Here is a 27,063-nt window from a genome sequence, read left to right as displayed (position 1 = left end):
GCAGCCCACACTCTCGTTTAATGGTGAGGACAGGACAGACTGGTGCGGGCAGGTACAGTGGTGTGGAAGCACAGCTAGAAAAGCAGACATGTTCTGCCCCCACGAAAGACAGACATCATTGTAAGGAGTAACCCTGCAAAGAACAAATAATACAACAACAACAACAAAAAAAAAAACCAACCCAAAAAACCAGCTTTCTCTGGAAGAGAGGTTTCTGCATGGTCTCTGAGGACTGGGATCAGACATTGCTGCCGAGGCTGTTTCACATCAGACATAATGCAGGGAATTCACACGTATGTTTAACATTGACATTTCAGTTTGGGAACCATCCCCTCTGGTGGAGACAGGGAGGGCTCTTGCAGGAAAGTATTCAGAGTACATGAAGTCAGGCTCTTACAGAGACCAACCTCCAGGAAACTTTCTCTCCTCGAGGCAAGTTGCCTGCTGCATTCAGGGCACAGACATCACAGCAGGAAAGCCCTGAGAGCTGCTCCATGGTGCCAAGTAAGTCTAAGCAAAAGGCAAACCAGGCCCTTCATTGCCACTCTCCCACTTGCTTTCTCCAAGGAAGAAGGTGCATGAAACAAGGCTGCATCCAAAAAAGGCGGAACTAAGAGACCCGGAGAAACGTCCACAAGACAGTGGGGTTTGCTCATGTCCTTCAGCATGGAGCAAGGACATAGAAGTGCTGCACCGAGGCTGGATGAGGAGAATCAGTCCCAGATAAGCATCCTGTCTCCTTGAAAGTGAAAAGAGCTCTCCCTGGGAGGACAGGTCTGGGCTACCCCTCCACCTACTGCACAAACCCAAGACACATTCAAAAGTACAGACAATAAATTAAGGTTGAAATAAAAAAGTCAGCATGTCTAATATATAATTATAATATAATATAATATCATGTAATGTGCGTGTGATTGTGGAAAGGTGCCGGCCCAGCAGAGAGCAAGGCATGGCAGAAACCCACCACTGTCCCTCTCCTGAGCCTGGCACTACCCTGCACCCCTGATTCACAGCAAGAACGCCAGCAGGGCCATGTGGGGAGCAGGGGTTGCACCTGGCACCTGGCTTCCCTCTACCAGCGGGGGCCCTGTGCCAAGGAGGGGCTAGTTGCTTGGTGGAGGAGTAGGGGAATGAGCCCAGCACTGGTCCCTTCATGGCCGCCACAAGGAATGGTTGCTGCAGGCAGGAAAAGGGAAGGAAAGACAGGAAAAGCAAAGTAGAATGGTAGGGGCACCTCACTCCTCCTCAACTGCCCCTCCTGTGGCATGGAACCACCACCACTGTACCAAAGAGAAAATAAAGCCATGAGTCCATGCTTTGGTATATAACCATCCCCTCCCCTCGGTCCCCTCTGTGTTCCACCCAAACTGTTATCAGCAAAACTCGTCAAATAAAATCTCTGCTGTGCTCCTTGAATGTTTTCTTCCCCAGCGCCTGCCTTGCACCACTCTCACCAGGAAGGTTTGGGGAGGTGCCTTGCAGTAGCCCCACCAGTTACAGCTTCTGCTGTCCTGACTGGATCCTGTCAAACGCTGCCTGGTCCAGCGGCAGGTAGTGGCCTTGCCTGGAGTCGAGGAAGTACAACCTGTCCTTCACCAGCGCAGGGTCAAAGCCCTGCTTCCGTAGCTCCACCTTTTGGAACTTGTAGGTGCCTGGAGCAGGAGAAGAGAAATGAGGGGTCACTGGCCATGCATACTCCCATCCCCCACCACGCTTCTGCAGCCCCAGCCTTGTACTCACACCTCCAACCCCCACCCAGAAACAGGCTAGGGGTTCCATGGGGCAGAGAGCCTCCAGCCTGACGCTACCATAGGTTGGTCTCCATAAGCAGGGTTTCCTGCCTGAGCTCCCCTGCCCCATGTGGGTGTGCTCCCATGGCTCACTTGTCTTGGAGACTTCCTGTGTGAAGCGCAGGAAGACAGGACGGGCGTACAGGGGCAGGGCCTTCCGCAGCTCGCTGGCAAAGCTGCCCAAGTCACAGGAGTTCTCCGGGTCGGCAATGGCTGCCATTCCTGCCTTCCCTTCAATCCCTACAAGGCATAGAATGACAGCACTCAGACACATTGTCCCTGTGGCATCCTCTTTCTCTGCCCAGCACCCCCAAGGCCTCTGGTTCAGACCCCAGTTTCCATCCAAGTGCTGATGTCCAGCCGCATCACCTGCCATGACACTACCTTGCAGTTAAGGCTACTAGTGACACCCTGAGGTCATGGTCATTTCCTCCCTGAGGAGGTGTGCAGTCTATTCAGAAAGGACAGAGTCCTTCCAAACTCAGACTAAACCTTGAGAGAGGGAGGGCACCCTCTGGTTCCCAGTAGTTACATCCCCAGCTTGCCCATGGGCAGCCTTAGTCCAGCCTCTTGTCAATCTGGATGTGGAAGACACCCTTGCATTCAAGTGCCAGAGACCTTCCTGCCTCCCCTGATCATCCTCTTCCCTCTCAGCTACCTGGGATCTCCACCCCATAAACCACCACATCTGTCAGGTTGAGGATGCGGCTCAGCGTGCCCTCCACTTCTGTGGTGGAGACATTCTCCCCCTTCCAGCGGAACGTGTCTCCGGTGCGGTCCCGGAAGTACATGTAGCCATACTTATCCATCACCAGGACATCCCCTACAGGAAAGTCAGGATTAGGCAAAAAAGTCAGGCATCAGAGGGGTTAGGGGAAACCCTGGAGCATCTCAGAGCAGTACCACTAGCCTGGGACAGCCCCCGTCCCCAGCCAGGTACCCTTCTGTGCTCTCAGTGGGCAGAAGGGCCCTGCTTGCCTCACCTGTGAGATAGGCAGTGTCCCCTTTTGTAAACACATCCCTGGCAATTTTCTTTTTGGTGGCTGACTGATTCAGGTAGCCATCAAAGTGCTGCAAAGGGTTGCTCTTGACAATGCGGCCAACCAGCTGCCCTGGCTCCCCTGCAGTGAGAAAAAAGGCGATGAAGAGGGTTAGCAACCACCCATACCCAAGCAGAAAGGGTGCCTGATGGTGTTGGTGGGGTTTAACCAAGCAGAGACTCAAACCTAGGTAAATTATCTTGAAATATTGGGGAAAAATTCACATAGGGCTGAGGAGACCTATCCTGGTGATTGCCCTCACCTGGTTTGCAGCTGATACAGAGACCATCTGGCCCTCGGATCAGCTCCATGGTGTCTTCATCCACCTTCACCAAGCCAATGGGGTACACACCTGGTAGGATCCTGCTGTTGAAACCACATGACCCAACCTAGAACAGAAGGTGCTGGGACCTGTGGATAGCAGGAACATCTCTCCTGCCCGGAGCCTACTGCCCACGCACATCTAGCATGCCACACAGCATAACAACAGCCAAACCCCTCGGGGCAGATGGCAAGCTGTGCCAAGAACTTGGAGCAGGAAACCAGGAGCAAACAGCCCATCTGGATTTCCAAGCCTGTCCAGGCCTCTGGGACATGGGGTGGAGGGGGGAGCCTTACGTTGTTGTCAAAGTTGCCCAAGCTGCAGTTGCACTCGGTGGCTCCGTAGAACTCCGCCACCTGGGCGATGCCAAAGCGAGCCATGAACTGGCGCCAGATGGAGGCGCGCAGCCCATTGCCCAGCGCCATGCGCACCCGGTGCTGCCGCTCCGCCTCCTGGCAGGGCTGGTTCAGCAGGTAGCGGCAGATCTCCCCAATGTACTGCACAATCTGGGAGGGATGGAAAGGAAGGGCTCACCAGGACTGCTCTGGCAGGCTCTGAGTTGTTTGGGGCAGGTAGGAAAGGCACAATGCACCCCAAGTTCCCTAGAGAAGACATGGTCAAACCCAGGAGTCCTGCTAGCTCAGGACATGGGAACACCCCCCCCCCCCAACCTCCAGGCTGTAAAACCTATCTGAGACCTCCTGACTAATGCTGGAGCACAGGATGGGCTTGATATGTGGTTACCATCCCAGGTGGAAAGGACACAGCCCCACCTCTGTGGAAGGTCATTAGGGATGGATAGGCAGAACTGGTTCAGGCTTCCCCCTCATCCAGCAGCTCGGCACTGCTCAGCACAGCACAGATCCCCAGGCTCCACCCCCACTCCCAGCTGCCCCCTTGCCTCATGGCCTCACCGTGCAGTTGTATTTCACACAGTCCTCCCAAAAGTGCGAGGCTGAGAACTTCTTGCGGATGACAACTGTCATGCCCCGCAGCAGGCACTGCCCAACCCCGACGATGTTCCCTGTGGAGAGGCAGCCAGGGCAGTCCTCAGTCCCCAGACACCTCCAACTCAGCCCGCTCAGGGAAAAGCCTGGCAGTGCAAGGTGGATGCCATGTGCTGGCTCTCAGCAGATGGGTGTTCACCTAGCATGTGGCAGTTTTGGACTGTTGGGGGGAATTTTCAACCCACCACATAGCCAAAAATCCCAGGACCACGAGCACCAGGGAGGAGATGCATGACAGTGAGATTTGGGGCAATGTTTTGCACCTAGGCATCCCAGCAGTGCTCTCAGGTGAGCGCTGCTTCCCTTTCCCCCTGACTTTCCACAAGAAGCAGCTATTCTAAAGCGAGATGACAAGCTGAGAAAACCCCCCCTCCACGTGCTCCCCACTCCAAAAGTCAGCTGGGTTGATTCTTGGCTCTCAGGGGAAAAGTGGAAAGCCTCAGTCACTGCCAGGAGCAGCCACCTCCTCCCTGACACAGAGGTCATTGCTACATTAGCCTCCAGCCTGAGCCTCAGGCTTGGCTGAGGGCAACAGCCAGTCCTGGCACGCAAGGCTCTGTGTGGTACCTGGCGCCTTACCTGCAGCATGGTACAGCGGGAGGCAGTCGTAGAGCACATCGTTGGGCCTCATGCCAAAGCCGTAGAACACCAGGCTGGCCATGCGGAAGTACCTGGGGTGAGAGGGTGAAGAGGCAGGTCAGCAGCAGAGCCAGAGGTGCTCTGCTAGGGCCAGGCAGAGCTTCAGCCCCAGTCTCTCTCGAGCCTCTGCCCACAGCCTTACCGACAGTTCACCACAATGGCAGCCTTGGGCAGCCCTGTTGTGCCAGAGGTGTAGATATAGAAGAGTTTATCTGGAGAGCAATGAGGAGAGAAGGTCACATAGCAAATCTAGGAGATGGTTCAACCAGGAGAGGGGGACAAAGCAAATTTACACATTCTGCTTGTGCCACTTCAGCCAAAACTTTGTGACAGCATCAAGAACATGCTAGATTCACCCCAAGCAGATCAGATCTGTTGGACAAATGGATGGCAGAATACAGGGCCAGGCTTCAGACAGCACAGTAAGATCCATTCCAAACACCAGAGGCCCTGCTGCAGCCATCTGCCGTAGGCATCTGAAGCAGATGTGGTACCTGGCTGACCCTCAGAAACTGGCCCCCAGAGCCGAGCACATACCAAGAAAGCCCTTATCAGGGGGGCTTGGCTGGTGCCGCTGAGCCATCTGCAAGAGGGGGTCCAGGTGTTCTGCACCAGGAAGCGTGGACTTGGGGCTTTCCTCCCCAGACCAGAAGAGACGGAGAGATTTCTCCAGGGAGGGCTGCACTTCCTGCATTGCTGAGAAATTAAAGAGAGGAAAAGAAAGACTGGAAAATGGTCACAGGACAGAGACCCCCTGCCGCCCCAGAGCTTCAGGGAGACACTGCCTCAGGTAGCAGTACCCTTGCAGTACTTGGCAGTCCCCAAAGAGCTGACAACCATCCCAGGCAGATGTTCCCATGATTAACAGATGCTGGGCCACAGCCCTGGCCTTCTAAAGGACTAGAAGATCCTGTTCTCCACCTCTCCCCAGCCAAAACCTCTTTGGTGCCAAGAGGTCTGTTGACACCATCAGTCTCAGAGATGTGGGTTGAAACACAGGGGAAGCTTAAGCCGAGGTGCTGCAGGGATGTGACTAACAGCCATGGAGAGCAAGGGAAGGCTTGTCCCATGGAGGCTTAGCCCAGGACTCCATGCAGGGGATGGACTCAGGAGGCACATGTCAGGATTTTCACAGTCAGGTTGGTCTGCCTGGGAGCCACACAGCACTGAACTCCAGATCCTGTCCACCTCCAGATCCTGCCCACTGGCCAAAGGGGCCCACATGAATAATAATAGATCCAATTAATGAATAATTCAATTGTCTACTCTCTTATAGAGCCCTGCTATGCAGTGGACAGGAAAAGAGCACTAAATCCATAGACATTCCCCTCTCCCCTTCCCCATTCCCAAGTCCAGAGCACTCCTGAGGCATCTGCCCCTCACCTTCCATCATCTCCACCCCAAAAACCACAGCCTTGGAGCTGGAGATGGTGATGCAGTGAAGCAAAGCCTCCATTCGCAGGTGGGAATTCACAAGGGCAGTCTCCACTCCAATCTTGGCCAAGCCAAGCCACAGCCCCACGTACTGATTGCGGGACTCCATGAACAGAGCCACCACGTCACCAGAGCGGAAGCCTTGGCTGAAGAAGAAGTTGGCCACCTGGTTGGAGTACTCATCCAGCTGCCGGAAGGTCCAGCTCTCACCCGTGCCTTGGAAAATCAGCGCGGTCTTCTCGGGACACTTGCTCGCTGTCTTCTGGAAGATCTTGGCAATCGTGTTCTTCTCCCTCACATGCCTCCATACCTGCCACTTCACCTTCAACAGGACCAGCCCCGTGCTGCCAAAGGGAGGGGAGCAAGAGGACAGCTGCTCAGTGACTCCTGTGAAGCATTTCTTTCAGCAATATCCCAGCACTACTCCAGGCCCTACTCTAGGTCAGCAGCAGCTCTGGGTGCTCCCCTGAGTAGCACAGACATAGGCAGAGCTCATCTGCAAAGATGCTTGCAGCCAGGATCTAAGAGAAGCCAGGGAGAGATGTGTTTTTGAAGGCCACAGACAGGGATGTCCCGTAACAAAGGCTCAGGTTATCTCCAAGAGGTGCTACTGCTCCCTCCCCATAAATCCTTGCCAGGAACTTAGAACTGACCCTGCACAGATAACATGGTGCCAAGCCAGCAGCTTTATGGACAGGGTGAAGTACAAGGACAGTAATGAGACTTTTGAGCTCAGCTGAAATCTATCTTTCCTGTGAAAACTTTGCCCAAGAGTTTGGAGCCGCCTGGGCACGATGGAGTGAGATCTTCCAGCCAGGCCGAGTGCCAGCAGAAACCCAAGGCTGTGTTCACAGAACACTGGGGCAGAGCAGCAGGACAGGGGAGGGGGGTGGCGACTGGGCCATCCCAGCCAGGACACCTACGTGACGTCCCTTCGTATTGTCTTCATGAATATGAGGAAGAAATCCCATCCACCAGATCCCAGGTAGAAGACAAAGAGAGCAGGGATGGCCTGGACCCAGGACAGCTCCAGACTCACTCTGAAGAACAGCAGCAGCACTGCAAAAGCAGCCAGACGCAGCATCATGGCCTGCAGAGAGAAACCACAGCCATCGACCCTGGAACACTGGACTTGGTGATAACAAAGCCATGGGTGGGGAATGCATGAGCAGCCCCCAGTTTCCTAGATGAAGCCCCCAAGTCATAACTCCTGCTGGCAGCAAGGATGTAACTCAGTGGCCCAGAGTTCCTGCAGATATAACTTCATCAGACCTTGGACTCCAGCTAAGCTGCCAGCCAAGAGCCTATTTTCAGCTGAGGTGCCACATTCTGCACAACAGTGAGGGGCATGGTCTTGCCCCAGCAGCACAAGATGCAGGACGAAGTCATTTTAGGGATGTGGCAGCGGAGCCATTGCAGGAGAGTCTGTACAGGTGTTTGGCAGGCACCAGTGTGATGCCAGGCAAGACTGGCTCTGCCTCTCACTCCCAGACTGGCAAAGCCCAGCTCCAAATGCCTCCCTACTCCTTTGTCCCCATAAGCCAGGTCTCCCAGGCCCCCAGCATCAGCTTTCCTGCATGCCTGGCACTGGGACAGCCAGCATGGCTGGTGGGAGAGCACAGCTTCACAAGCTCCTTAAGATAGCTGGGACAGCAACATGAAACATGTTGCTCTGCTCATGTTTGCACACTTTCGTGTTGGCAGGCATCTTCCTGGCCTGGCTCTGCTGGAGACACTGCCAGAGAGAGTCAGAAATGAGGCAGGTGCAGGCCCTGGGCAAGCTGGAGCGGGCAGAACAAGGGCTGTCACCATTGCCAGGAAGACCCAAGACCCCTGCTTCATGGCCCATGGACAATAGCTCAAGTCTGCAACACTTGTCCCTCCCAAACAGCACCTCTGTCCCCATCCTAAGTACTCCTTAGATGCTGCTCTGAGACTCACAGGAGACAGCAATCTAGCAAAGACTCTTTTTGGGTGACAGCAGCAGGCAAAGAAAAGTGACAGCAATGTGACAGCTTGAGGTCTTCTAGATAAAATTAGTCCTTCCTGGCATAAAGAGGAAGGAAATATTCATGTAATTTCTCTTTCCTTCTTGAAGATGGATTCACTGCTCTGAAGATGACAGTCCTGAGTGGGCTTTGGCAAAGCTGGTAGGGCTGGGAGCCCCACTTGCGGATTTCTTTCTGCTCTCTGCAGCTTCCCCAAGTCTGAGGAGTTTACTATGAGATGCTGGCAGGGTGGGAGCCAACGCAGTGCCATGCAGTCATCATGCACCAGCATGTTGTGCAGGCTATCTCACCTCCAAGCTGTGCCACCAGCAGCTGGCAGAGATGCACCAGAGCACAAGACACCGTTCCTGGGTGGGGGCCTGGGGACATCCTCTCATTGGCAGCCCCTGCCCAGAGATCTCCCCTGTGCCAGCAGCCTCTGAGCTCTCCCTGCCAAACACCTCCCAGGCCTGAGGTCCCACGATACACTCTCTCGGCCTTTTTGCAGGACAAGACTCACTACACTTTTCCCTCTCTCTCTCTCTCTGGCTAAACAGAGCAGCTCTTAGATTACCATCAAACTATTATGCCTCAGCCAAGACCTGGACCCTTAGTTACATGCTCTCATCAACAGACAGAGATGGAGAGCTGGTGGTAGAGAATCTCTGTGTGGGCAGCAAAGTGTTTGCTTTATGCCCCACCTGATGGCCGACAGGCCCAGACAGGCCCCTGTTATCCTCTGCTCACATCTCTGCCTGGTGCATTACCATGAGATAACCAGGGAGACATTACTGACAGGTAACCAGTGCATTGCTACCAGAAACCTCCAGACCTGTAGTTATGAACTCAGGTTTTGTCTAGCTGCATCAGCACGGAGAAAATTAAGACTTGCCTGTAGCTCCACAGACAGCAGACAAGGAGGCAAGCCAGAGGGAGCCATCACCCAGGGGCACAGAGCCTGGGGAGATGGACTAGCCTAGGCGAGAGGGACAGCAGGGAGGTGACCAGATTCCAAGGATCCCCAAGTCTAGCTCCATGGGCCAAGAGATCTCCAGCATGGGGACCCGGGGAGGCACTTGTCTCTCAGCTCGGCCCTAGGTAGGCTGATGAGAATATTCCTGCTGACCCCAGGAAAGAACGTTTTGCCCTCTCTATCATTCCCCGGGCCCGGTGGGTTTATCCCCAGCAGGAAGGGCGAGCGGCACAGCCCCAGTCCCCTCTGAAAGGGCAGAGGCATCAGGAGACCCAGGAGCTCACGCCCGGGCTGCAGCAGGGATCCTCCTCCCTCAGCCGGGCCCAGGCACTGCCCAGGAGGAGCCGGTATCCGCGGGGGAGCCTCGCAGTCTGCTGGGGACAAGAGCCGCGGCGTCCCCTGAGGAAGCCGAGGGGCTCCGGTACCACCCGCGGTGCCTCATGAAGAGACGTGGGGGGCTGCAGCACCCCGGTGCTGTCCGCAAGGCCGCAGCGCCTGATGAGGAGACCGTGGGCCGCGGCAGGCCCACCCAGCCGCCCGCGGCGGGGCGAGCCAGCGCGGGGAGGCCACGGAGGGGGAGAATGGTGCCACGTTCTTACCGGACTCCGGAGCATCCGCTGCGGCGCGGCCACCGGTACAGGAAGCGGGTCAGGAAGCGGGTCGCAGAGCGGGTCAGGGAGCGGGGGCCGCCTGCCGCTGCGGCACGGGGCGGGGCACGCAGCGCGGCCCGCCGGGAGCTGTAGTCCCGCCCGGCGCCACCGGCCCAGCCCCATGGCCGCGGATGCAACCCCAGCCGCGAACGGCAGAGCTCGGGGCGGGGCGGCGTGACGGGAAGAGGTGGTGAGGGCGGCGGGGCACAGCGAGGGCTCTGTGGCGCAATGGATAGCGCATTGGACTTCTAGCTGTGTGTTGACGGGAGTCATTCAAAGGTTGTGGGTTCGAGTCCCACCAGAGTCGTCTTTTGTTGGCCGCCATGGGGCGGTGATCGATGCCAGGGCCCCGCAGCGCGACGGGGAAGCGGGAGCTGCCGCGGTGCAAGGCGGCGTTGATCCTTAGTGCTGATCAGGGGCGAGTTCCGTTTTGGGAGTGGGGCGGGGGACGGCCTGAGTTCCTGGCATGCGGAGAGAGCTGCGGGGCACGGCGCCTCCTGGGCACTAAGATTAGCGCGCACTGAGCCCAGCAGTGCCGCAGGACGTTCTATAGCTGCTGTTCTCACTGCAGCAAAACAGCCCCACGGCACCACTGCTGGTGGCAGCGGTGGAGCTGCCGCTTGTCCACAGCGAGTACGTCCCCTCTCCTAGAATAATTTTCGCGTGCTTTGTATCTGTCACAATCATCCGCGCTCTCTGCCTCTGCCGCCGCCTCCTTGCAGACAGGTGGCGGCTACAGCGAGCAGGGCCCGCGCTGGCCGTTGGGTGATACGCTGACCAGATGCAGTTGCACCACCTACCGCTCCTGCTGCGCTGGCACCAGCCCACGAGCAACGCTCAGCTGCGCCAAAGCGCCGCAACCGTCAGCAGCAGCCCGACTTACTGCACGTCACGCTAAATAACCCAAAGGGCAAGGGAATCCTCTTTCGCAACCATCCTTTCCTGCATTTTCTCGACTGCTGCTCGCTGCTTCTGGAAGCAGCGAATCTTTGCTTCACTTCAGTTTAAGCATCCCAAAGCTCCAACACGATTCCAATGCAGAAAAGCACATTTTTGGACCAAACACTTTTTCATCTCAAACAGTGCAAATAGGACAAAGCCCCACTCTCTACATTTTACTATTTATATGGTACCATTTATTATCTTACTGAAATAACTCCAGAGGCCACAGACATACACAAGCTCAGTTTGGGAGAGAAACCTGGAGTTTGGTAGGTTGCAGGGGGGATGGAGGGGAAAGTTGAAAATGAGGAGGGGGAGCGTGCAGGAAGCAATCCTGTCCGTCCGTCTGCTCTTATAAATAAGGGTAAAGTTTCATATCCCACTTGGAAGGGGAGATGGGGCTCAGTGAGAAAAGTAACAAGCCATGAGCTCCACTTTTATTAAACAAGAAGGAATTTCAACTGTCAACCCACATGCACAAAGAGCCTATGGCTCTCTGTCCTTGCATTTGGCAGCTGCTGGCAGTCCGGAGCCTTATGTAATTAACTCAAGACAACAATTAGCTCCAGGACACAGTGCAAGCAGACACCCTTCCTGTGTTCACAGGATTCAGCCCCTTATTCCTGATTCGGTAGCTTTGCTGCCCAAGGAGGGGACGGTTCTTACTGAAAATCCAACACAATCATACAGATTTGAGCAGTTTTCATGGGGAGGGAGTACAGGGAGACACAGCAGACCGGAATAGTTTTCAAACAGCAAGTCCAGCAGGGATAATACCCAAAGGATTTTCCTTGCCTGCTTCCATGAGCATGCAACTGCACACTACCTGGTCTCAAAGGTGTGAGGCACATCCACCACAGGATCAGTTAGGCACCAGTACAAGATGGGATTTCACTGCTGCACACACTGAACCTTCTCCTGGGCCGCTCTGTAAAACACCTGTTTAGCTCCAGGCCAGGGCAGCCTCCAGGCTTTAATTCTCAATCTTACCGGGGAGGCTTGGGGGGGGATTTACCTACACAGCCCTCGAGCTGCAGAAGTTTGCCACTGTGAGTTGTAAACCAACTCTGCTCTCTCCCCATCCCAACATTTCAGAGCATCAGTGTGGAAGCCCTGCTGCCAGGGGGAACTAAGCAGCCAGACCTGGCTGGCAAAGGCACACTAAGACTTGTCATCCTTCTACTGAATTAGAAGCAGCAAAATGGGTCAAGTTTTGTCATGGCACAGGGAGGTGCCACTTAGCCTCTACCACCAAGAAGGTGTCAGCTCATGGCCGAAGAACACCCAGTCCTCGGGTCTGTGGCAGCTGGTAGCTGAACAATGCTGCACTGCCAGGCAGGAGGAGATGACGTGTGCCAGGGGATGGCTGCTGTCTGCCAAGAGGGATCCCCTGTCCCCTCCCCATGTTTGAGCTCTCATACTCGAACATCTGGGGGAGGCAAGATGCCGATCTCCTCCCGCAGGGACTTCACTGGCTGTTCCCAGCGCTGCTCATAGTAGACATTCAGGATGCAGCTGGCATTGCGCCCACTCTGAATTGCCCAGGGAACAAGTTGGGTGGCCAGGACCTGCAGCTTTCTGGAACAAACAATACAGGAGATGATTTTTGATTTCCATGTTCCATGTTCCTTCTCCAAGTGCCCATGGCAGGCAGATGCCAAACATTTGTGCTCTGTGCATCCCTCCACCCTTCTAGCATCCCCTCACAGGGGAAACTGAGGCACAGAAGAAGACAGTGTGCAGGGAAGATTAGTTGGTAGCAAACTGAAGACGAGGCTTCAGGTTCTGTACTTGCCAAACTGTGCTGGGCCACCAAAACAGATGTGCTGCACCAGAGAACAGCCACCAGCATGGTGAGGGTCCTGCTGGCTCTCAACACATGCCCAGACAAGGGCAGCCAGACCTTGACAGTGATTCTCCTGCCTGGCACAAGGACATTCTGTGCTGGAAGCAGATGGAACAACAAGTTCTGCTTCAGTGACCAAGCAAAGCTGTGCTTCCTGCTGTCACCACTTCCCTGGGCCACGAGGACAGAGAAGCAGGTTCACACAGGGAACTGACTGACTACCACCTGCACATGAGCGGTGTCCCCTCTTCATCCCCAAAGGACATCAGAAAGCATCACCCAGGCTGCTGTGTCCCCAAGTGGAGACTCCCTTCTCACCGTGCACTGAGACGGACAGGGCCAAATGCTGCTCCCAGGACACACATGGGTAGCCCTGTCTGGACAGCTTCAAACCACTTCACCACAACCTCACCTGGGAAGGAGAAAGAAGCCTGTGTGTTGGCAGTGTGCCTGAGCTGAGAGCCAGCCCTGGCTATGCAGTCCTGCAATGCCAGCTGCACCACCTGCCCCTTCCTGAGGACGGCTACTCATGGACTCACATCCAACATAGCAGGACTTGAGAATGCTTCCCAAGTCAGGCAGTGGTCTTATCCTATGCCAGGATGAGCACCACCCTCCCAGGAGGGATGAGCCTGGGGGCCCTGGGGGAGCAGCAACCCACAGTCAATACCCTGTGAGCTTGGGAAGTGTGTTCCAGGCAGGCTGGTTTGCTGCAGACCTTTAGTAACACCACTGCAAAAGCCTGACCCCGGGTGCAGCTCTCCCCATTTGTCAGCACAGGACAGACCTTTGACATATGCTGCCAGGGCTCAGCCAAGCCCAGGTAGGAGACCTGACAGGCTGGTTCCTGCAGGCTCCCCATCAAGACTTGACTTGTGACTTGCTATTGAGTCAGACACAAAACAAGGACAAAGGACACAGGCAGATGCAAGTGTAAGAAGCAGCTCGGGAATCCCCCACTTGTGCCTTTGCTCAGAGCTTGCAAAACACCTCTCCAACTTTCTCACTTTCAGGCAGCAAAACACCCACCTGTCTGCCCAGCAGCTGCCTATGCCCAGGGCTTGATCTAAGCATCTCCCAAATAGGGGAAAGGTGACATCCCATGGCCTCTGGATCACCACAGAGCCAAAGATGCAGGACGGTGATGATGCAAATCTCCTCACACACCAGCTTGGGCTGAGGATCAAAGAGTCTGACCAGCCCAGCCTGCTCCATTCCTGGGAGAGGCAGCCAAGCACCATCAAAGGGGTCTGGCAGCACAACCCTCTGAGCCCACTGCTGCTCACCTAGCATATTGGTTGGCATGCCCAGCAGGGTATGCATCAAGTCGTGGACTTCGCGGTACCGCTGGATCACGTATGCCAGCTCCTCATCGTCAACAAACTTAGGCGGCATCCGGGTGTCCGGAGAAACCTTCTGCAAATCCAAACAGATCCAATTTGGTCCCTTCCGAACCAAGTTTCTGGCCTCATTCTCTGATGTGCAGCAATACGTGGTCCCCTTTCTAAACACAGTTCCCAGCTGCCAGTGATGGGGGTCAGTGTCATTCACACAAACACAAAGCAAGGACCGCACAGTGTTGGTGACAAATCCAGCATCATCCAATGCCCACCATCTCATCCTATCCCCTAGACTCTCTCTCTCATTCCTGAAGGATGCCCACATTTCCACATGGCTCCATTTTCCCTCTTCAGCAGATTCTTGCTTCCAGGACAGGGCTCAGCTGCAGCCATCTGCACCCTACAGAAGCTCACACTCACATTGTGCTCCAAAAACCGGACGTACTCTCGTCCCAGGGAGCCATCCGGCAGCCCCTGCAGCCTGGCCATGTCCAGGGTAGAGAGACGGATGCGAGGCCGTTCCCTGAAAGCAAAACACAGCTCAGGGAGTCTCCCACTGAAATCCACAGTGGGCAGTCCTGGAGAAAAAGAGCCCTTAGATATCTCCATCCCCTGCCTCTGCCCTTCCTGAGAATTTTCCTTGCTTTGATTCCCAACTGCTTGATGCAGGGCTAGCACAATCTGTGTATCTGTTGCTGAGGCTGGGACACAAATGGCTTAAAGGATCCACTCAAAACCTTGGCAACAGAAGAGCTCCCGTCTTGTACTCCTGTAAACTCTCTGGTTGGAAACACACTGGTGTTCTTTGCACAGAAATACTGCTGTGGTGCAGGCTGCCAATGAGGCACAGGCCCCAGCAACAGTGAGCCCCGGGGCAGCAGAGCTCTTTAGCATCCCTGCAAAGCAGCCAGATCTTCAAAGGAACAACCTTTAGAAGGGGAGGGAATTTGTTCTGTAACAAGGTTTAATTTCTCTCCTGTTCAGAATTTCACCATCAGCCACATGGCAGCCATGCATAGAAAGGTCTCCTCTCCAGGTTGTTGGCAAACTGTGCCCCACAGCTCTGGAACTAAACAAAAGTCCTTTGATTTCCACTCACAGGACAAATTCTTTCTGTGATAAAAACCCTGTAGTGGATCCAGGAGGAGTTACTCAACACCTAGAGCATAAGTGCCAGGGAGATAAGCATGACTACCACCAGACCCAGCCTGGCTGCAGACATTTCCTTGTGTCTTTGGTGTCAAAGGATCTAATCAGCTTGGGTTTTTTTTTTTAAAAAGACTTGTCTGCGCAAACTGAGTGACTGCAAATCCCTGCAATGCCACCATCCCTCTGTGCCTTTGCTGTTCCCTCTCCCTGGGCAGCTCCTCTGGCTCTTAGTCCCATCCTGGTGCTTTGCTGCGTCAGCATCCAGAGCCAGGATCAGGCTGCTCTTCACAAACATATGGCAAAAGGCAGCTTTTCCCCAGCCCCTATGTGGTACAACTGAAATGATACACAAGTATCAGGCATGACATGTAACAAGGAACAGGAAGTAGGCAAAGTAAATAGGCAGTAGGATCTTGGTTTATAAGAGACTCACAAAGTCCCTCCTGGCCCTCAACCTTGTAGACATGGAAGCAAAGGTGATCAAGTCTTAATGAGGAAGACAAGTGGCCTCATTTCACAGCTTGGAGAGATGCTGTGGGCACTGTGAAAGAAGATACAAAGGTGCCTAAGGAAGAAGCAGACCAGCAGAGACAAAGTGGCCAAAGCAGCAGGTACAGGTGAGAAATCCATGAACGTGCTGAGCAGTGATGACAACTCACGTCCATGGCTATCTCCCCTGCACCTCCTGCTGCATCCCCTTGCACTGGCACCTGTCAGGCTCAGCACTTGAAATAGAGCTGGGTCCAACAGCTGCTGTGCTCTTGCCCCTTAGACTTGCTCACCACTCTTGCAGTCATTAAACTGAAATAAACAGCCTGAAGGGATGGAGTTAACAAAACATCTGTGCTGCTTTGAATCTCGGGGATGCAGCGCTCTCCCCTAATGGGGCCCAAGAAATGTGCTTGGCCTCATTGTTCCCCTCTCCACCACAAAACATGTGGGAAGGGAGAGGGATGTGGAGGGACGCACTGGAGGATGCAGTAGCCTTCTGGGTGGTGTTTCATCTTGTCTCGCAGGCTGGGCAGGGCAAGGCAGCCTGTGGTCTCCCCAAGGACTGCCACCATGTCTGAAAGAGACCAGAGAGCAACACAAAAGTGGTTTGTGCAACACCCAGCTGTCCTTAGTTGGCAGGTGAGAAAATGAGGCACCAAACTCCAGGCAGGATGCCGGTGGCAAAGCAAATAGCCTCACAAACCACGGATCTTCAGCCTCGAGGCTGCTCTGCCCCGTGTCACATGCAGGCAGGGATGCAGGAGCAGGGATGAGACGGCACCACAAGGGGGCAGCAGATCACTGGGGGGGCGGGGGAAGGGGGTGCCTCACCCCGGCTCCTCCACAACCTCCTGCCCTGGGCTAGATTAGATCTTAGCCCTACACTTGCCCCATTACTAAACGAAATAAACTCCTCTAAGAAACTTTAAGGGGGCACGGGGCAGCATTTACTGACAGTTAGTAAGGACTCCGGGTGGAACGAGCTCCTCCCGGTTTGACTTACCGTGTCTATAGGGGTCATAAAGAGCCATGACTGCTGAGCCGGCGGCCAGCAGCGCCTTCTGCAGCGGGCTGGTGGGGATGTGCCCGGGGTACAGTTGGTAGGACATCTCCTCTTCCTCCCCGCTGCGTCCATCGCGGGCCCTCAGCTCGGTGCGGCTCAGAGAGGCTCTGCCTGCAGGAAAGAAGAGATGAGGGACCGGCCCAGCGCCCGCGGGGCACGGGAACAGGGCGGACACCTCCCGAATGCCCTCAGAGCTGCCCTGCCGAGGAGCGGGACGACCGGGCCACGGCTCGGGAAAGCCGGGAAAGGCACTTGCCTGAGGAACCAGGATCCGCTCGCAGCAGCAAAACCCCCGCCTGTGCCGCCGCCCGCCGCATAAGCATCGTCCCCTCTCCCGCCTGCCCCGGAAGCGCGCGGCGGGGCGGGGCGCGCAGCGCGGCATGGCGGCGGTACCGGCTGGGCTCTTCGCGGTGTACAAGCCGGCGGGGGTGGCGTGGATCCGCGTCCGTGAGGCGGTGGAGACGCGGCTGCTGCGTGGTGAGCAGCGCGGGGGCCGGCGATGGGACCCCCACCGAAGTACATCCCTGGGGGGGAACTGCCGGTCGCCCCTGACCGCCCCCCCTATTCTCTTGCAGAGCTGAACGCGGCACCGGGCCGTGCCCCACGGCAGCACGTCCGCTTCCTGCCGGCTCCGGCCCACGACGACGGCGAGACTACGAGGCTGGTAGCGGTGAGAGTGCCGGTGCTGGCCGATCATCCCCTCGGTAAGAGCCGCCGTGGAGCCTTGTCGTGCCGGGGGTGGGCGGTGGGAGCGCCGGAGTGGTGCGAGGTTGGGAGGTCTTTACGGTGGGAGCCCCGGGCAGGCGCTGCGGACCGGCCCCGACTCTGTCTCCGTTGCAGTCCGAGGCCAGCAGTTCAGGCGGCTGAAGATCGGCGCGGGTCACCGGCTGGACGTGAAGGCCTCGGGAGTCTTCGGTGGGTCTTGTCCTGCGGCGGCACCGCGCCCTGTCGGCTGCGAGCGGGGAGGTTTCCATACGGGGAAGAAGCGATGAAGGCTCAGTGGCGGTGCAGCACCACCGGCCGTGTCTCACGGCTCGGAGAAACGATGCAGCTTAAACCCTGCTGCTGACAACCCCTACCCCCGCACTCGGAGCTTTGCTGTGAGAGATCAAGGTCTTGCTGCTGGAAGGTGGCTGCCACATAGCTCCCTGTTTGGGTGGGTTGGATTGGTTGATGGGTTGGACACGATGATCTTGAAGGTCTCTTCCAACCTGGTTTGGTTTATTCTCCCCTGTGCTCCACTCCACCGCTTGAATTGGCCTTACAGTGGCTGGCATTGCTAAGCGTTTGCTCTGAAGTACCCAGGTGGAAAGTTGTGGGGAAACCCAAGAACTCCACTTACAGCCTTACGGTTTTGATGATCATAGAATTGTTAGGGTTGGAAGGGACATCAGTCATCTAATTCCAACTCCCCTACCGTAGGCAGGGACACCTCACACTAGATCAGGCTGCCCAGAGCCATGTACTACCTGGCCTTTAAAACCTCCAGGGATGGAGGTCACTGCTCATACAAGGCTTCTAAAGAGACACAACCCCTAGTGTGCCCCTGCAGCACTGTGTAAGTGCCTGTCAGGTGCGGAGTTCTTCATGAGAACTGTGAGAAATGTGTTGGTCCTGATCTGGCCCATCCCACCATGCTGAGCTGGGATACAGATGACAGAGCAGGCTGCAAGGAGGTGACCACAGCCACACCTGGGCCAAAATGGCCCCAACCTGCCGAGCCAGTGGTTGTTTATTGAGGAGTTCGTCCATGCTACACTTCACTTTCCCACAGCCCACCCTGCTGAAGCTCACTGCTTTATCCTATTTTTAACAGGTGGCTTTTTCCCAATTGCTTTTCCCATCTATTTCAAAGATACAGCATTCTGTTCTCTTTACTCCCATCCTCTCTCACACAATTCGAGGTACAAGAAAAGGTCTCTTCACTTCCCAATGTCCAGGGCTCCTACAGAGACATGAAGGCCAGCTAGAGATCCCATCAGCTGCTCCCTTGGGTCCCCACAGTCAGGAACTTTCTGCGTGGCTGAATAACTGCTTCCCCTTTCTGTGTTTCAGTACTTGGCATAGGCCATGGGAACAAGCTCCTCACTGACCTGCACAACTGCCACCTGACCAAGGTAGGTGTCAGCTCTGAACCACCTCAGAGTATCTGAGTGCAACCGCACACTTGATTCCTGTCCAGCTGCCCTTGTGATGGTGATTCTGCTTTTGAGTCTCAAACCTGCCAATGCTTGTGAGAGCTTTTAAGGGTCCATAACTTCATCCTTCATGTGAGCATCCAGATGTGGCCATATGAGCAGAGGATGCTGCCGGTCATAGCCGGCGCTTTCTAGCAGCTGCAAGGCAGAACATTGCTACTTGGATTGCTTGGACTATCTCTGATAAATTGCACTCTGTCCTTCTTCAAGGTTTACACTGTTGGTGGGCTGTTTGGTAAAGCTACTGATGACTTCTCAGACACAGGGAAGCTAGTAGAGAAGACAACATTTGGTAAGAAACCGAATTCACATGTGTTTAAAAAAAAACAGGAGGAAACACCAAACAAACAGCACAGCAGCCCCGATGAAAGGCATTCCAGTCATTGTTACACGTGGCCCACATGCAATCCTGATGTGTTAGCTCATCTGTTCTAAATGCAACCACAACACATACAAAACCAGTAGCAGTCTTGATCACAGTGGTTGCTATTGGATCCAGCTCTCTACACAAAGCATGGGTAGAGATAGCAGTTAGAAAGCATTGAAAGAAACTCTTCAAACATCTGGTATGAGAACCTGGAGCCAACATCTTGAAATCAATCATGCAGGGTAATTCTTCCCTTTGTAGTCCTGCACTGTGCTGCTCTGTGCATTAACATTACAGCCAGAAGCGACTTGGCTGAAGCCACTTCAGCAGTTCTCATCAGCCTGCCAAAGGGGCAGTAATGCCCCAATGGCATATTTCAGTCTCTTCCCGGTTTCTGGATGGATTGTGGAGCCTTTGTTTCTATCTCTATAATTGCAGATCATATCACAAGGGAAAAGCTGGAACGGATTCTTGCTGTCATTCAAGGAACAAATCATAAGGCCCTGCTGATGTAAGTGGTCAGATGGGACAGATGCAGCTGACTTGGTCCAACTGCCATTTGCTGGTCTTAAAAACAAATGAGATTGTTTGCCATAATCAAAGTCTTTAAAGGTTGGAGTGCCAGACAGGTACAGAGAGAAGGTACTCTGAGTGCTCAGTGCTCTGGTGAGAAGTTGCAGTGAAGTGTCCTCCTGTCCTGAAATCTCCAGTTATTTTAGGACTTATTAGTTACATTAGTGCCTACAAAACCATCCTGTGGACGTGACCAAGTACCTCCTTCCTAAACCATGCTCCTCTACTGAAAGTACACATTCAGTATTAAAACTGACACAAAGGCTTAACACATAGGCAGTTCCAAGGATAAAAAATGCAGCTCTGCTTTGTTGGGGGTGGAGCTGTTTTGAATCTCATTGAAGAGAAGTGCTAAGTGTCTGCTCCCTTTCCAATGTTCCAGGCATTCTGGCATCGATATGAAAACACAAGAGGCATACGAACTGGCTGTCAGAGGGCTGATTCGCCCCATGGGAAGAAGCCCTCCAATAATCACAGCAATCCGCTGCCTGCAGCTTGCGCTTCCAGAGTTCCAGCTAGGTAGGACCGGTACAAAATGAACTGGGGAAGTCTGAACAAGAAGTCAGTGAACTTCAGTTTCCTACTCGTGGTTTCATGCAGAACGCTTTGGTGGGAACTGTGTATTAACATGTAATTGGCCATCTCTGCAGAACATTGAACACTTTGTAGTGTCCAGGGGCACCAAAGCACCACCTTGGGTGAACTCTTTACTGCAGTGGAAAAGGCTTTTCTTTTTTTTTTGTCAGAACCCTCACAAAACCAGGGCTGCTTTATAAACCAAACCAGCTGCGCACCCAGCTGATAGGCTTTTCCCTGCCAGTTTGGATCTTAGAGTGAAGCGAGACAATTTACGTAGTGAATACTTAAGGGTAAAATTTGTCCTTATCCCTAGGTTTCAGTGCAATGCAATTCAGCAGGGCTTTTGGGTTTGTTTTGTTGGTTTTTAAAAACATGGTTTGCTTTCCTGCAGCCACCCTCCTCACAAATTTTTTATTAAGAAAGTACCTTTTCTTACCCGCTGTGAAGTCCCTGCATGTCCACATTGCTCTCCTGTATCTATGAGTTTGTTTTCTAAAACATTCGCTCCTGGAGGGGCTAAGGACACCCTGCAGTATTCCAGAACACCAAACCAGTGCTTTCAGCATAACTCTATGAGTGATGTCTGGATTGTGTCAACACTTTCCTTCTTCTGAAGGAATCTCTCTGTCCTTCTAGAAATCCATTGCTTGCACGAGACTCAACAGTACCTCCGAAAAGTAGTTCATGAGATTGGTCTGGAGCTGAAATCATCTGCTGTGTGCACACAAGTGAGAAGAATACGTGATGGTGTTTTCACACTGGATGATGCTCTGCTGAGAACCCACTGGAATCTGCAAAATATACAGAATGCCATTTTGGACTGTCAACTTAAAGTGAAAACAGAGTTAGAGAGGACACTGGGACTTCAGGCTGATAGGCATCTTCACGAGGTAGATGTGGAGAAGGCCCAGGCTGCAGAGAGCTGAGCTTGTGCTGTGAGGGAGCCTCCACAGGCAGTTTGCAGCACACCAGCACGGCAGCGTGGTGGGCAGCACGAGGAAGGTCAGTCACAGTCACTGCCACTCTTTGAGATTACTTTAATCAGAGGCATTTTTTTTCCAGTGGCAGGCTGTGTATTTTTTAAGCATGGCAAACAGTTCATTAACAAGAGTTAGCTGTATCAAAATTCCTGTTGACTTCAGGAACATTAGGTTGCTAGGGGTACAAAAACCCATCCCCAAATTGTTCAGCAGTGGGACCCAGACGGTGTCTTAGAGAGCTGTATTCGCTTGATCACACAGATTTGTTTGTTCCTGGCAGCGTAACTTAGCTACTATATGGATTTTATTTTCCCTCTGTTACACTAGAGTATTTGATTGCCATGGGCCCTGCTTTAAGTTACATAAGAGCTCAAAATCAGAGGGATGTGCTAGAGAAAACAGCCCCCACAAAGCAATGCAAGGGAGTCGTTGCATCTAGAGTAGGCATCTGTGACAAGGAAAGTGGCTTGCAATAGGGATTGATGTATAAGATACACAAGAAATGAAACTGAAGGTAACCTAGAGGGAAAGAGGCTGGCTCTTGGCTCAGTACTTGTTCATGGGAACACTGACTCATTAAAAAAGGCACACAGCTGTTTTCCTGTCCCCAGAGGACCCAAGGGTGTTCAGGGGTCTTTGGTGTCCTGCTCTGCAGCAGCTCCACAGGGACAGCATGCACTGCCCTCCAGTGAAACTCTGTAAGCTCTAACACCATTTTTTCTGTAAGCTCATTAGAGCTGAGTCTGCCATGACAGAAATACACTTTCTAAATTTAAATATCTGAAGTTACACTTGCCCTTATTGCACTCAGGATTTTTCCAGCTATACACTTAGCTAGGAACTTCAGAGCTTTATTTGTAGAAAGCAAATTTGTTCTATTCCTCTTCTGGGTTTGCACAAAGGCCAGCATATCTCATCCTCCAGATGAGTCATTAAAGTGTAAGAACTCCTCAATGGCAGAGTGCAGTCTTCTCCTGAAGCACTCCAGCAGACACAAACTTGGACCCTAGAATGTTCCAGTGGGCTTGGGTTTCCCTGTGCTGCACGAAGCAGCCAGAACAGCTGTGGAGCACATCACCATGCCAGCTGCAGAGCCGCACAGCTTCCCCAAGGGCTGTTTTCAGGCTTCTGTGATAGTTCATAGGCTCTGAGAGTGAATTACTGAGAAATGCAACAGCTGCTTTATTCAGACTGGACACTTCACATTTTGCTATTTACTACAGAAAAGATACAAAGCCTCTAGATACCAGAGAATGCAGAACACCCCAACTTATCCAGACTTCTTCATAAACCAGAACAAAACCCCCAAACCACCACTTCAGCCTTCTTCCCTCCCTTCTTCTGAGGGGCATTTTTTTTTCAGAGCACCTGTTACATTGTGCATTTGTGTGCCCTCACTTGCTCTCTCCATTCAGTAGCCAAATAGCCCCTGATGTTGTAAAGTGAAGACTCCATGAGAAGAGTCTTACCATCAACCTGAATTACAACCTTTCCAATAAAAAATAAATACTGTTGATCAAACAGAAAGCAAAATTAGCCAAAGTTCTACAGGTTTTTCCCACAAGCAGGAAACAGCTGATAGATTCAACAACTGTCATGTTCTAGAACTTCTTCAGAATAAAGCTGTTGAGCCATACTCCATTGCAATTCTGCACAGACACTTCCAAGGCCAGTTCTAAACTGGTAAGACACAGAAACATAATCGTGCAGGATGTGTCAGTGCTCAGGCTCAATGCTAGTCACTGAGCTCCAGGTCATATTCAGGGTAGAGCTCCTTTGTAGTAACCCCTCGGATAACAGCTAGAAAAGAAACACAAGTGCTTTTGTTAGCCACAGATCAGGACGGTCAGAAAAGTCCTGCTGTCCTTCCATTAGACCCTACCTAGCTTATAGCACCTCCCACAGCTAAGAAGCCAGTCCAAGGTTTTGCAGCTATGCTCCCCACTTGACTCAACCTTGTTTTTTTAAGCAAATGAAGAACAAAAAATACTAAGACTGATCAAAAATATAAGTAAATGACAATTATTTCACATGTTCAATTCTAAATCCAGCTGAAACCAGAACATATCCCAAGAAAATAATGACAGAAGCATTTGTGCTTGTACGAGTGGATGGGTGATCGAAGCCCAAAATTGAAGTTTTAGAAAGATCTCTGCCTTCATGGGACAGCAGCTCCTGTCTACATATAAACACTGAGTAGGAAGTTCTTCAACAGCTTTGCCCTGTCTTACCCAGCTTGCCCAGCAGCATCTGTCCTGCATCTTTAATATCATTATACTCGTGGAGCAGAGAGATGCGCTGCTCCAGTTCCTCCAGGTTGTAGCCTCTGCAACAATAAAACCAAAAAGGTCAAAAAAAAAACCCAGAGAGTGGTCGATGCTGCTGCTGAGCAAGCATAGCAAAGGGGATTTGACACACCCAGGCCTGGCATGTCAAAAGCAGAATCTGAAAGCAGAGAGTACAGTTGCAAGTCATAAACCTGAAAGCTACAAAAAAACATCCTCATTTTGAGTGTTTTTTACCACATCAAGACTTACAAAAAAACAACACAGCCAAACCAAAAACCCCAACAACAACAATGCACCTGAACTCTCAGAATCAAGTAGAGGCAGGAGTAGGCTGCAGTAAATTCAGCTTACACACATCTCTAATCTGTAGCTAGGGGAAAACAGTTAAGAAGGCCTTAATATCAGGATCCTTGAGGATAAGGCAAGAAGTTTTTGGAACAGACTTTGTTGTTCTACCATTTCCTTTCTATGCATTATACATTACCTTAAAAAACATCACTGCTCTGCAACAAATAACCCACAGGAATTTTCTCTCTTCAAAAAATCAAGCAGCAATTTTACCTCACAGAAGTTGGTAAGCAGCAGCTGTCAGAGGGTGTTCTTAGTTGCACTACCTTACAACTGGCACTCATCACGCCAAAGTATTCTACAGGCCACTTGGCTGCCTGGGAAACACCTGTTTCTTGAACACAAAGGTTTAACCCACTTGCCCACAAGAGAACAATTGACCAAGATGGAACAAAAAAAGGAGACAGTTTGATCTGGGACTACGTTTGGCAAGTGATACAGGTCATGATGTCAATTTTAGTTCTCGCACTTCAGCTAGCATGATGCAATATCACGATGGTTCAATCAGTTTACACACAATTACCTCTGCAACACCTGGGCTGAAGTTTAAATCCTCTTACCCAAGCTCCTAGTAAAACTTCGTTTGCTTTACCAGATTTGGAAAAAATTTCCCCTTAACAGGTCTCATGACTCAAACCCACCCTGTAATCAACACTGTATAACACCATCTTAAAGATGGCTTCACAAGAGTTCAGCTTTTAGCTCTAACTCCTGGACTGTATTTTCTTCTGAATCTGAAAAAGTCATTGAGGTGTCACAATGAACACTGAGGTTGCCAAGGACATACTCAGACAGCAATTGTGTAATTTCCTGGTCTAGAGCGAGGTCTTTTTGTTTCAGCTCTTCAATTTCACATCGCAGGGCTTCTTCACTGGCTCCATTAGGTTGGCAGGACCTTGGAGATGGGATCTGTTGAGCACAGAATACATTTAACATTAACTCAGCACTGGATGAGAAGCTACACTGCTGTAAAGTACTTATCAGAACATGCTGTGTGTCACTGGATAAAAAAAGGCAAAGTAACACCACCACCACTCACCTCCTCTCCAAAAAAAACAACTATCCAACTCTTGGACAGGTCGGTTGAGGAAATTCAGGTGTAATATTTATCAGTTCATGTAACATTAGCCTCTTCCCTATCTGCTCTACAGCATACTGTAGACTTACAGTGCAAAGGTCAAATAAAAATCACAACTGTGCTCTTAAGAGGGACCGCTGGTATGACGCGGGGTTAAACCGCGGGGCCGGCAGGGACTCGGGCAAGGAGCAGCTTCATCCTCCACGAAGAAGGCAGCTCCCACCGTGCCCGGCCGAGCCGCAGCAATCGGGCGAACGCCTGGCGGCGGGAACGGCACCACCGTCGCCGGGGCAGGCCCCAGTCCCGCTCTCGCGTGGAGCCACCGAGCAGGGCCCACTTTCCCCCTAGCCTAGGCAGGCACTAACCGGAAACTTGAAGCCCACGGTGCCGCTCTGCCGGCCGCCACCGGAGGTCCTGCCAAAGAAGAGGGGCGCCGCGTCAGAGGCCGGGCACCCCCGCGGCGAGGCAGGGCCAGGCCGCGCAGCCTCAGCGGGGGCACAGGCCGCGGCGCAGCGAGGGGGCAGAGGGGAACCGGTTCCTACCTCCCGTGCAGCGCCCGCGGGGGCGGCTGTCGAGGCGGGCCGGTGCCCGCGCCCGGCGAGATGCCCTCGGCCAGCGCTGCGGCTGCCCTCCCCGGACCCGCGCCGCGCCGCGCGGCACGCCGGGAGCCGTAGTTCCCCCGACAGGGCCCGGCGCTGCCGGCAGCGCGGGGGAGCGAGGCTCTCCGTGCGGAGCTGCAGGGGACGTTATCGCGGGGCAGGACGCAATTGTCCTGCATCCCCAGTAGCGTGGCAGCAGGTGGAGGGAGGGCACCTGCCCCTCTGCCCTGCTGAGACCCCAGCTGCAGTGCCGCGTGGAGCTCCGGGGCCCTCCGCACAGGGACAGGGACCTGTTTGTGGGGGCGGGGCCGGAGGGGCCGCAGCAATGAGGCGGTGGCAGGAAGCCTTCTGCCTTTGAAGGCAGGCTGAGAGCGCTGGGGTTGTTCAGCCTGGAGAAGGGCCCAGGGAGACATTCTGGTGGCCTTTCAGTACTTAAAGGGGCTGATCAGAAAGCCGGGGACAGACTTTTTAGCAGGGTCTGTTGTGACAGGGAAAAAAAAAAAAAAAGGTTGAGAGTTTTAAAGCAAAGTTGTGTAGATTCACACTGGATAGGAGACCCTGGCCCGGGTTGCCCAGAGAGGTGGTAGATGTGCCATCCCTGGAACCGTTTCGGGTCGGATTGCTTGGGCTCTGAGCAACCTGCTCAAGTTGCAGATGTCTCTGCTGGCTGCAGGGGGTTGGACTGGATGACCTTGAAAGGTCCCTTCTAACCCAAGACATTCTACGATTTTGTCATCCCACTTACCATAGCCAAGGTGATTTCACTCCATGCCATCACAAAAGGCCTCAGAGCTACCTCAGCCCTGGGGCAGCAGCTGGGAGAAGGTCTGAGAGAGCTCTGGGGACCTGCAGGGTCATTCATACAATTTTTATTATTTTTGTAGGGTAAATCCACAGCCCCCAAGCTGCTCCACCAAGCCGGCATGACTGGAGGAAGTGCTAGCGGGCAGGGCAGTGCAGCTCCTGGGTCTATGACCATAAGCTTTGAAGACCCCAGCCCCACTGCCAAAACCTTGCCATGGAAACCTGGTATGGCTTCTTGGACCGGTGCAGAAGAAATCTTCTCGCAGCTCTCTTGGCCTGGCTGGCAAAGATAAACTCGTCCCTCTACAGTACCAGGCGCTGGCAGCAGCCATATCCGATTCCCTGGGCTGGCAACACAGCCAGACTCTGCTGTTGCCGCAGCTGGAAGGTCAAAGGACTTGGGAAAGATGTCACACACCAGCAAAACCCAAATGGCTGTGCTCGCTGCGACTTCAAAGGCAGAGCTCGGGGATCAAAGTGACGAGCAAAGACACACAGCTATGTGGATCGGCGGGACGTGCCCCACAGCGCAGGAGGGAAGGCCGCCCAGCGCCCCGGGCTGCTTTCCAGGCAG

At 53.3% G+C, this 27,063-nt stretch overlaps 4 protein-coding genes and 1 non-coding gene across 7 annotated transcripts; 2 read left to right on the top strand and 3 right to left on the bottom strand.

Annotated features, from left to right (window-relative positions):
• On the bottom strand, positions 1-9,888 carry SLC27A4 (solute carrier family 27 member 4). Its single transcript, XM_068156121.1, has 13 exons — positions 9,793-9,888; positions 7,156-7,322; positions 6,182-6,576; positions 5,336-5,494; positions 4,941-5,010; positions 4,739-4,830; positions 4,067-4,176; positions 3,449-3,658; positions 3,093-3,219; positions 2,774-2,911; positions 2,449-2,613; positions 1,884-2,030; positions 1-1,652 (listed from the first exon to the last, which is right to left on the bottom strand). The coding sequence occupies exons 1-13, from the start codon at positions 9,805-9,807 to the stop codon at positions 1,495-1,497; spliced, it is 1,953 nt and encodes a 650-aa protein (XP_068012222.1). The 5' UTR covers positions 9,808-9,888; the 3' UTR covers positions 1-1,494.
• Positions 9,889-10,057: 169 nt separating this feature from the next.
• Positions 10,058-10,150, top strand: TRNAR-UCU (transfer RNA arginine (anticodon UCU)). The gene is made up of 2 exons: positions 10,058-10,094; positions 10,115-10,150. It is a non-coding gene; the product is annotated as a tRNA-Arg (tRNA).
• An 806-nt stretch (positions 10,151-10,956) lies between these two features.
• On the bottom strand, positions 10,957-17,036 carry COQ4 (coenzyme Q4). The gene is made up of 7 exons (XM_068156118.1): positions 16,928-17,036; positions 16,616-16,782; positions 16,090-16,186; positions 14,392-14,494; positions 13,918-14,047; positions 12,950-13,043; positions 10,957-12,363 (listed from the first exon to the last, which is right to left on the bottom strand). The coding sequence occupies exons 1-7, from the start codon at positions 16,996-16,998 to the stop codon at positions 12,201-12,203; spliced, it is 825 nt and encodes a 274-aa protein (XP_068012219.1). The 5' UTR covers positions 16,999-17,036; the 3' UTR covers positions 10,957-12,200.
• Positions 17,028-21,698, top strand: TRUB2 (TruB pseudouridine synthase family member 2). 2 transcript variants are annotated; one of them, XM_068156116.1, is made up of 8 exons: positions 17,029-17,152; positions 17,251-17,379; positions 17,516-17,590; positions 18,731-18,792; positions 19,084-19,165; positions 19,679-19,751; positions 20,196-20,332; positions 21,029-21,698. In XM_068156116.1, exons 1-8 carry the CDS (start codon positions 17,056-17,058, stop codon positions 21,316-21,318), a joined length of 945 nt encoding a protein of 314 aa, XP_068012217.1. In that variant the 5' UTR covers positions 17,029-17,055; the 3' UTR covers positions 21,319-21,698. The 2 variants fall into 2 exon arrangements, with proteins under 2 accessions (XP_068012216.1, XP_068012217.1); XM_068156115.1 differs by lacking the exon at positions 17,516-17,590 and having other exon boundaries at positions 17,028-17,152.
• An 828-nt stretch (positions 21,699-22,526) lies between these two features.
• Positions 22,527-26,163, bottom strand: SWI5 (SWI5 homologous recombination repair protein). Of its 2 annotated transcripts, XM_068156119.1 has the most exons (5): positions 25,629-25,978; positions 25,452-25,500; positions 24,796-24,917; positions 23,604-23,698; positions 22,527-23,172 (listed from the first exon to the last, which is right to left on the bottom strand). In XM_068156119.1, exons 1-5 carry the CDS (start codon positions 25,862-25,864, stop codon positions 23,108-23,110), a joined length of 567 nt encoding a protein of 188 aa, XP_068012220.1. In that variant the 5' UTR covers positions 25,865-25,978; the 3' UTR covers positions 22,527-23,107. The 2 variants fall into 2 exon arrangements, with proteins under 2 accessions (XP_068012220.1, XP_068012221.1); XM_068156120.1 differs by having other exon boundaries at positions 22,527-24,917; positions 25,629-26,163.
• Positions 26,164-27,063: the final 900 nt, after the last annotated feature.

The sequence above is a fragment of the Melanerpes formicivorus genome, unplaced genomic scaffold (genome assembly GCF_026170545.1).
Source record: "Melanerpes formicivorus ecotype bairdi unplaced genomic scaffold, bMelFor1.0.p_v2 SCAF_33, whole genome shotgun sequence".
NCBI classification, from domain to species: Eukaryota; Metazoa; Chordata; class Aves; order Piciformes; family Picidae; genus Melanerpes; species Melanerpes formicivorus.
This window is presented reverse-complemented; position numbering and strand designations above follow the sequence as displayed.

Excerpts from the sequence above, each read along its gene's own strand:
- SLC27A4 (XM_068156121.1), bottom strand. Across the intron at positions 5,011-5,335 it reads CCCTGATAAGGGCTTTCTTG|ATAAACTCTTCTATATCTAC; the intron begins GTATGTGCTCGG and ends ATTGCTCTCCAG. Across the intron at positions 4,831-4,940 it reads GCCATTGTGGTGAACTGTCG|GTACTTCCGCATGGCCAGCC; the intron begins GTAAGGCTGTGG and ends CTCTCACCCCAG.
- COQ4 (XM_068156118.1), bottom strand. The coding sequence starts at position 16,998 with ATGCTTATGCGGCGGGCGGCGGCACAGGCGGGGGTTTTGCTGCTGCGA. Across the intron at positions 16,187-16,615 it reads TTATGACCCCTATAGACACG|ACATGGTGGCAGTCCTTGGG; the intron begins GTAAGTCAAACC and ends GGTCTCTTTCAG. Across the intron at positions 14,495-16,089 it reads GAAGGCTACTGCATCCTCCA|GGAACGGCCTCGCATCCGTC; the intron begins GTGCGTCCCTCC and ends TTTTGCTTTCAG.
- TRUB2 (XM_068156116.1), top strand. The coding sequence starts at position 17,056 with ATGGCGGCGGTACCGGCTGGGCTCTTCGCGGTGTACAAGCCGGCGGGG. Across the intron at positions 17,153-17,250 it reads GGAGACGCGGCTGCTGCGTG|AGCTGAACGCGGCACCGGGC; the intron begins GTGAGCAGCGCG and ends ATTCTCTTGCAG. Across the intron at positions 19,752-20,195 it reads AATCATAAGGCCCTGCTGAT|GCATTCTGGCATCGATATGA; the intron begins GTAAGTGGTCAG and ends CCAATGTTCCAG.
- SWI5 (XM_068156120.1), bottom strand. The coding sequence starts at position 26,098 with ATGTCTCCCTGGGCCCTTCTCCAGGCTGAACAACCCCAGCGCTCTCAG. Across the intron at positions 25,501-25,628 it reads CCGCGGGCGCTGCACGGGAG|GACCTCCGGTGGCGGCCGGC; the intron begins GTAGGAACCGGT and ends CTTCTTTGGCAG. Across the intron at positions 24,918-25,451 it reads CCGTGGGCTTCAAGTTTCCG|ATCCCATCTCCAAGGTCCTG; the intron begins GTTAGTGCCTGC and ends TGTGCTCAACAG.